At 36.8% G+C, this 8,976-nt stretch overlaps 1 protein-coding gene across 1 annotated transcript; it reads left to right on the forward strand.

Annotated features, from left to right (window-relative positions):
• Nucleotides 1-1,174: 1,174 nt before the first annotated feature.
• LOC149780791 (uncharacterized) lies at nucleotides 1,175-8,305 on the forward strand. The gene is made up of 3 exons (XM_089937869.1): nucleotides 1,175-1,892; nucleotides 2,607-2,756; nucleotides 6,713-8,305. Exons 1-3 carry the CDS (start codon nucleotides 1,283-1,285, stop codon nucleotides 7,084-7,086), a joined length of 1,134 nt encoding a protein of 377 aa, XP_089793995.1. The 5' UTR covers nucleotides 1,175-1,282; the 3' UTR covers nucleotides 7,087-8,305.
• The last annotated feature ends 671 nt before the right edge of the window (nucleotides 8,306-8,976 follow it).

Consider the following 8,976-nt stretch of genomic DNA (forward strand, 5'->3'; position numbering starts at 1 on the left):
GGTTTTGGGAATCATCCTCGAAAGGATTTGGGTTTTGGAGGGTCGTCCTTGAAGGGATGGGGCAGGGGACATCCTTGAATGGATTTGTTTTTGTGACTTTGTAATACAGGCATAAATAGAGGCTTTACCTTTTTGTTGGAGACTATATTCCAAGTTATCTTTACAGATAAAATGAGATATGGACACACTATTTGCGTCCTGCTGGAAATACGACTACAGATTAAATAACTATTTGCGTCCTGTTGGAAATACGACTACAGATTAAATATTCAAAAGATCACGCCATTTTATATGTTTGTATTTGTGCCCATGTTTGATTGAAAGATCCTACGTCTAAAATGCAATTTTGATGAATTTTGTGTCCAAATGAAAACCACCAGTCTGAATCAAAATAGCGCACTCGCAATAGTATAACACAAACGTCTGTATTTATACTGACCTAGACCTACAGTCATCCAATTCCGCGCTGGTCTAAATTTTGTACTGAATAACAAAAAAATTTGACGTTATTTCTCTAGGATTTTTGTCAGGTTTGTTGTATAAAAGAATACAATTCGATTGTTTATTTATAAAGATCATGAAGTCATTCAAAAATGTGTATGCCATTTGTACCACTCCTTTATATTAACACAATTAAAAGAAAGAACGATATTAAACAATAGAAAAGAACAGCATGTCTAACTTGCATTTTCTCAAGTCATTATTGAAAGTAAAGAGATGTAGATCTTTAAACAATACCTCATTGGTGTCTGATAAAAATGCTAAACAAGAAATCTAATAGAATGTTAACATAATCTGTGCAAATTAATGCGATATTATACACCCATTAAAATGTGTTTTATACCAGTTTGGCCACGACGCTCATGTATTAAACAAAGACGTATGCAAACATGTATATGTCTATTAAAATTGTAATATAAGTCTAGTGCTATTGATTTCCTTGTCAACAGATGCGCACTTTAGCCGTATTCGTTCATTATAAATATTACACAAAACTCACACATATTTATCATTAATTAGATCGAGGGGAGCTGCAGCGCATGCACTTGTAATTAAAGGCTTAGCGACTACATTGCTATATGTACATAACCGAAATTATGACCCCGTACCCGGACGTCCTCGTGTTTATGAGTCCGTATCTATTTATAAACCCCAGTCGTCACGGCGAGCTTTGTTACTGGTTAATCAGGTGTCTAGAACGCGATCGATAGTACATTTGGCTTGGCAGTTATACCTGTAGAATAGTCAAACGTGAACATAGCTGAGTGCTCACATAACCAAAATGGCGTCTAGTAAAGCATTAGTGTTGAGTGTTGTGATTTTTTCAGTCTTGGCGATAGGTCTCCAAATTTCGGGCTTGCTAACACCAGGATGGTTCATCTACAAGACAGATGTCACCGAAGTAGAAACCCTCCCCATTATATTCCGGCAGATGATCTTATTTCAAACGAATGATCAGCCCCAAGCTCTTCCACAGGAGTCCAACAATCCACAACAGGAGTTGGATACAAGCAGTAGCGAGGAGTTCAAAGACGTTGAACCTAGACCGTGGGGAGGTGACAATCCTCGCCCTCCTCCCCATCACCACCATCATCATCATCATCGTCCTACTCCACGTACCGATGATACGAATCCCCAGAACCCTGATAACAGCCCCGTTGTAGGTGTGGAGGAGGATTTAGAGATTGATCAGGTACAAGAAGTGAAATACGAAGTATCTGCCCATATTGGCCTTTGGTTTGCGCGTGGTTGTTTACACGTCGATACGGATTCCGAGTCTAGCGGAGAGAGGAAAAAGGGACGTTGCAACTGCTCAACTATATCCATTGACGATGCCATGAAGCTTGTGAATAATGACCCACAAATCTCCTCCATGGACAAGCAGCGCAGACGTAAGTGTTTATAAATAAGTATCAGACATTTAATTGTCGGGGGGGGGGCGCGGTTTGATTCATATTGTTTTAAATGACAGCCAGAATATTTTAATAGCTAGTTGAAAGGCAGAATTTTTGTCTTTACAAATTGCCCCTCCCCACTCGCGTCACTTTAACGCAACCACCCCGCCATTAAATAGTCTGTTCCTAACTCTATAAGAGTGTCGTGCTTGTGATGGGGGGGGGGGGGGGGGTTGAGAGAAAAAAAAGATTGGTCACATCGAAACGGTTTTCTTCATAATTAGGAGGTATTGTTATCACCATTACCTAATGTGAAGGTAGATTTGGAAGAAAAAAAACAAGTATTTAAGGTGTTATGTATAAAGTTCACTAAATTTAGAAGGTCTCCTTCAATAATAATAATAATACTAAATAATATTAATACTAATAATTTACATACAGGACACGTTTAAATATTCACAGGGCCGACCGGGGGAGGGGAGGCAAACAGGGATATATTCAAGGGGCCCGGGCCGAACAACACTTTAATTTTATAAAAGAAAAATTTAGTTTGAACAAAAACTAGGAGAGGCCCGGGTGTTTCTTACCCTAGGGCCTGTGATCGCTCTCAACAGCCCTGGGTATTCATATAAGAAAAATAAATCCTTCATATACCTGTAGAATGTTCGGCGTGTCCATTTGAATCCAAATATGATAACTTTTCACTTTCAGGTGCCGAATACATTTTTTTCAACGAGATGCGAATTGAGGCAGCGATAGGGTCAGTGTTCGCCATCTTTGGATTCGTGGTTGCCTTGGTGGCCGTCAAGAAAGATAGCCGACCAGTTGTCTTTATAGCGTCTGCAATGATGCTCACTTCGTGTAAGTTTTCTTTCTTTTATTATACTATAACAGAAAAGATCATCCCAATCTCCACACTTAAAAAAACTGACACTGTTTAATATCCACCTTGCAACTAATTTTTCTCGTGTTTGATGTTTCTTAACTTCTAACTCCGGAATTACACTAAAGCACTTTCACAAACGCTTACTTAGATGATGAACCAACAAACAAGAAGCAACTGAAGTCTTCATCTAGAGACACCATTGAAACTCAATTACATTAAAAGTAAAAAAGAAAACACGTTAACACCGATTATGATTTGATGCTGACATATAGGCACGCTGATCTCAACGACTGTTCTAATATAATACCGTTAAACAGAACCTATTTCTAAACCTATATTAAATGTTGGCAATGCCCATTTGAATACAAAAGTAATGTAAAAGGACAGACGAACGTACACTTTGTACAAAATCGGCTTCTCTTTGCCTGTACCAAATATTGGCCTCGTGTCTGTGGTCGCATAATCGCATTTGTTTGTTTTATTGTTCATTTACAGTTTTTAGGCACCATTTTAACATGCCATTAACTTGATAATAATACACTCGTGAGAAGAAAAAAAATGGTCAATAAATAGGGATCAGTCAGCAAGGAGGAATCCTTCTCTTGTTATTGAATTTGTATGTTCCTATGACTTAAAATATGCGCGTGACAATCGTACATGTACATAAACAGATATGTAGATTATACCCACAGGTATACCTACCGGTGACTGGTATTTCAAGTAGGACATTCTATTTTATTGTTATGTACATGTATATATATATATATTTTTTTTCTTCAAACAACTGAGGCGTTACCAGATATTCAAACCAGCACGATACGTTTACCTGAATTTCTAATCACAATGAACTGCCTCGTCCTACAATAAAATGATTATCTAATCTGTGTTATTTCAGTACTGTCCTTCACTAGGTTAAACTGAAAAAAAAATGTTATATTTTTAAGTGGGTGGGAATGGGTAGTTGTTGTTGTAGGGTTTAACGCCATTATTCAGCACACGGCTATACATGGCGGCCAGTATTAATGGTGGAGGAAGAACCCGGGAAAACGCCGGAAAGAACCACGGACCCACGAGAAGCTACTGGCAAGCTTTCTCACATACCCACATTGGCCGGATGCGGGAGGTCGCAGATTAGAAGCCCGGCTGAGTCATACCAAAGGCTTACAAAAATGGTACTAGCAGGTACCTCGCTTGGCGCTCATCATTAAGAGGTTGATGTTAAGACTGGTTGACCTGGTGTCAGGATAATGTGACTGGGTGGGACATGATTCCACCGTGCTAGACATCGCTATAAACTGCCACATTGCATACACCTTAGCGATATGACTGGAAAATTGTTTAAGCTGCGTTAAAAATCCAAATCACACATATATATGTGTGTGTGTGTGTTCTTGTATGAATGGGATTACATCAGTCAAAAGTCTACTATCCAGTTTGAAGAAAAAAATAAAGTCAGAACTTTTTGAACATCTTTGCCGAATAAGAGAAGGATAAGATTGGTAAAAATGCTCGTGTAGTGTGTCTAGAAGTACTTTTTACATAGTTGTGAGGGATTTTAATATACCATCTTTGTTTAGGTACTCCCAAGAAAAGGTTAAATATATGTTGTTACTTGGGAGAGACATCTCGTAACTGAAGGCAAACAAGTTGTCAAAATAATAAAGAAATAAAAGTCAAGATGAAACAATGACTAAAAAGATGATGGCCTTGTGAATATATATATATATATATATATATATATATATATATATATATATATATATATATATATATATATATAGGGAACGGTGATCTATTGCATGTTGTGAAAATCCATATCTCGAGGAAAAAAATATTTGATGAAATCTAAGACATTCAGAAGAAGATTGGTTAGTAAATGAGTGTAGTTGTTAAAGATTTCTTCTTAAAGTTTTGAAGGAATCGACTACAATGGAATCAGTGGAATACATCACACCAACACCCGGTACACAACTAAAAACACGCCTGTTCATGGTTTACCAGCTTCATTTTTAACATGGATCTAATGTCTTAGGCGGACACGTTCCTTAACTCGTGAACGAAGTCAATAATCTCGAAGATACTTCGTAAGCTGCTGGTTTTGAAAGCGGCCATTTCAGATTACGAAAATCAACAGTTAACAGTTAATTAAAACAGCAACAGTACGTGACTCGGCAAAGCTGCGGATCTTCAACCTATTTCCATGTGCATCCCGTTTTTTTAACTGACCATTTACTTCTCGTAAAACACGCACATTGAAAAATGTAGCTTGATAATTCTTGGTTTGAAGCGTAGTGAAGTGAAGTTTCCACTTTTTAATTTTACGTTTGATGTGCTGTATTTGTTTCTTTTCCATTATTTGGGTTTTATTTGTATCTGTTGACAATTTACACATTACCACTATTTGGAAGGGACATTGTTACCAAACAAACCTGTTTGAAGCAGCCGACAATCATATGCAGGTGAGCTATAAGCCACAGCTGATTCAGACAAAAGCGACCTTTCTTGGAAATGCCGTTTCGAGTTCTTTTTATATTTACATTTTTAGTGGGACATTTGATACATTCTTTCGTCAGAAACGTACTATTTTTGTCGATGCCGCGTTGACAGAACCTTAACATAGCTATCACCTTCACATCCACGTGCGTGTCCGTTTGTCCTTACGTCCACAACCGTTAATAGTCAGTAATAACGTGGTTTACATTTTGTTGTTTTTGTTTTGAATACCATTATATTCCACACTCGGGAGCATGCTCGATATTTAGGCCATATCCGGAAGCTTGTTTCAAATAATCTGATGCTACTCGTGCGAATCAGCCATGTAACTTCATATGCCCGTACATAGTCTAAATAATAGACCAAGGATAGAAGTCTCATTTTGGCAGACTGCCGAAAACGTGTACTTAAGTTATGGTAGCAACTGAAAGGGTGACTTTAAGTTCAAGGACGTATCCTCACTGCGAAGTAAACTAAATAAGCGTTGCATTTTGTGCACATTGTAATTCATTGTTACTTCATTTGGGGTTCCAGGAATCCCTTCAGTCTGCATATCACAACAGTTTTTGTTTAGTCGGACTCCTTCGCTTTCAAAAGAAAACAAGTAACTTTCGTATTAATAGAGAAATGAACATTGTTCATTCACAATGTTTTAAAACAAATATAGAAATGTGTGTAATTTTAAATGACTAAATACACCCTGACACTGCGAATTCATGACGGCCATCATGTATCACTACGAAAATTAGCCACTGTTTTGTAATATTTATGAGCATTTACCATTTTACCTTGTTAAATCTTTAATTGGTCATTGAATATGCTTCTGAATATTTCCGACCAATCGCTGACAAATTTACATGTAAGGACAGTTTCAATGCGGGAATAAATGATGTCACGCGGTCATCCAAAGTTTAGGTCACAAGGTACAGAAAAGTAATGTACAAATGAGCTAACTTGAATTCATTCACTTTAAAAAAATATTTGCATTTACCGAGTCCGACTAATAAAAAGTAGGGCCGATTTTCAGATTTATTGCCTTTCAGTAACCAGAATTGAGAATTCAAGTATGCATCATCTGGAAGTGTACTGAGTCTACTATATGCATGAAGTTAACACCGTTAAGCAACAGTCACTGTTTCATTTGCTGCAATACGTACTTTAATTTGCGACTGGTGGGCAGTTTACCAAAAAGGAAGATTTATTCAATATCTTTTATTTGAGTCTGTAAGGAAGCACGAAGGTACATGGTTGTTTTGCAGGTAAAGCACAAAATTATGCGAAAAAACTCGTACGTTTCTAACCAAATAATGCATCGAATCCCAGTGATTTTGATAAAGCTTTGTCGCCGATGTGATAACGCGATGTCATCAGCAAAAGATTGTTAGGGACATATGCATTTACGAATGACAAGGTTAACATTTTTTACATTCATTTTCAGGCATCTTGGTCTTCATTCCTGTTCTGAGGATTGGCATGGCTAACCACGAGATGAAGAGAGCCATGAATATGATGAACAAGATGAGTGAGGAGGATCAGACTGATATCAAGGTCACTGGGAAGCTCGGCTGCCCATACTCGTTGGTTTTGTCAGGCAGTGGAATAATTGCCGCTTTCATTGCATGCTTAATACTGTCCATCAGCAGCTGCATCAAGAGCCGCCGTAACGCGCAAGGCCGCTGGACCCGATTCTACAATGAGTACGCTGGCGAGCCTGGGGCCAAAATGGACCCCAGCAAGGAGAAATTTCCGGAATTGACCCTCCACTTTGGTGAGGAGGCGGAACCGCTACCTGAGAAAGTGGCATTGGCATAGAGCAAATGCATCGATTCTGTATTATTGCATACACTGGAATTCCTTGATATTTTGAATTTAGAAGAAAGAAAAAAATAAAACAGTACATCGTTTACGTCAAGTTTATATTGTCATCGAAACTCTGTACAAATTAATAAGAACGAACAACTTTTCATTGTCTTTGTCCTTTTTGGTCGCTAGACTTGGCTAAATCAGGACTAAATCATAGTTTTAGATAAAATTGATTCCTTGAGCAAAGTAATTACATACATCTCATGGTTGTTTGGTGGGATTGCTAAAGCAAAACATCCAGGCTTGTCCCACCAGTTATACCTTTTCTTGGAGACCGTCGTGGAGTTATGACGTCACCTATGTGAACGAGCTTGCTGGTCTCGGAAACACATTAGTTGTTGTATAATTCAACAGTGTATCAGTTGTGTAGTAATTTTATGTATGCTATTTGTTATACCTTATTAATCCTAACTTCTCTATTTTAATCAGATTTAAATGACATTCCGTTAAAATCGGCCTTTTATTCATGTCAAATTGGAAATCTGGAAATTATTTACTCACATTTTCTGGTTGAAAATCTCGAAAGAAAAAAAGGTAACTTGAATTTTGGATTATATTTATGATGAACTGTTTATACATTAATATTAGCATTGGCAAAGCATGTAATGTCAGACAGAAAACGTCTTAGTATCAGACAAAATATGTTTTGAATTTAAAAAAAATATTTGATTTTTGGATAAAGCATAAATGCTGTAAGTTGGCAAAAAGTAAAAGTGTCTGCTCTTAAAAAATGATATTCTTTGATTTTTAATCTTGTTATGTGATATTTAAAACCTAACATTTACATGTTCTAACTTTTCTCCTGAAATCTACAAGAACTGAATAGTTCTCATGTGCTTTCATCTGAGCTTGCTGTACTTTTTCGTTAAGGTATGTGATCATATAAAGGGATTTGAACAATTACAATGTGTCTGGTTACAACAATTAACTCCAACAATGAAGATTGTAATGTGAGATATTACATGACACAAATGATTGAGTTCATCCTGAAATTTACACAGGAACCACTTTAGAAATGCCTTATGTTATCTTTTATAACTGATATAATTTAAAACATAAAACAGTATACATTGACGCAATCACTGGGACTATATTCCATGTTTAGTATTGTCCTTGGTGTCACTTTTAAATACTGATGTTTTGAAATTAAAGACTCTTATTTGTTTAACATTTTGTTTTCCTTTTTCGTACAGATATTACAAGTGATTCATCAACTGTTCTTTCATATGCAAACACTTCATTCTCAGTGCAATACGAAATTGACTAGCTAATATACAAACACTTAATTTTCCAAGTAATATGAAACAGATTCACTAATATACAAACACTTAATTTTCCATGCAATATGAAACTGACTCACTAATATACAAACACTTAATTTTCCATGCAATATGAAAATGACTCACTAACATAGTTTTCCATGCAATATGAAACTTAGTCGCTAATATACAAACACTTGATTTTCCATGCAATATGAAACTGACTCGCTAACATACAAACACTTCATTCTCTATGCAGTATGAAACTGACTCAATAAAGTACTAGTCATGTGCTACTGGGTTCAGTGCTGTCTTCTTGTACCAATTCGGTATGTGATGAGTAAAATTTATATATTTATTCAATGAATTTCCTAACATTGGAGAGGTAGCAATATTTACTTAAGGAAGGTGGTTAGGGTGCAGTCGGAGTTACAGTGAGATTTCTTGTACCATTAGAAGACTTAAGGCGGAACTACTTGTGCCAAAACTGAGTTCAGGATATAGATTGCTTGATCATCATGGGTATGATTTTCTGTGTAACAACATTGTGGAGGGGTCAATATTCCATGCAGTATGATTT

Source organism: Sinohyriopsis cumingii, chromosome 16 (genome assembly GCF_028554795.1).
Source record: "Sinohyriopsis cumingii isolate HCF-2022 chromosome 16, ASM2855479v2, whole genome shotgun sequence".
Lineage (NCBI taxonomy): Eukaryota > Metazoa > Mollusca > Bivalvia > Unionida > Unionidae > Sinohyriopsis > Sinohyriopsis cumingii.

Bases quoted from the DNA above. Each gene is read 5' to 3' on its own strand.
- LOC149780791 (XM_089937869.1), top strand. From the start codon at position 1,283: ATGGCGTCTAGTAAAGCATTAGTGTTGAGTGTTGTGATTTTTTCAGTC. The intron at 1,893-2,606 runs GTAAGTGTTTAT...TTTCACTTTCAG, and splicing joins CATGGACAAGCAGCGCAGAC to GTGCCGAATACATTTTTTTC. The intron at 2,757-6,712 runs GTAAGTTTTCTT...ATTCATTTTCAG, and splicing joins TGCAATGATGCTCACTTCGT to GCATCTTGGTCTTCATTCCT.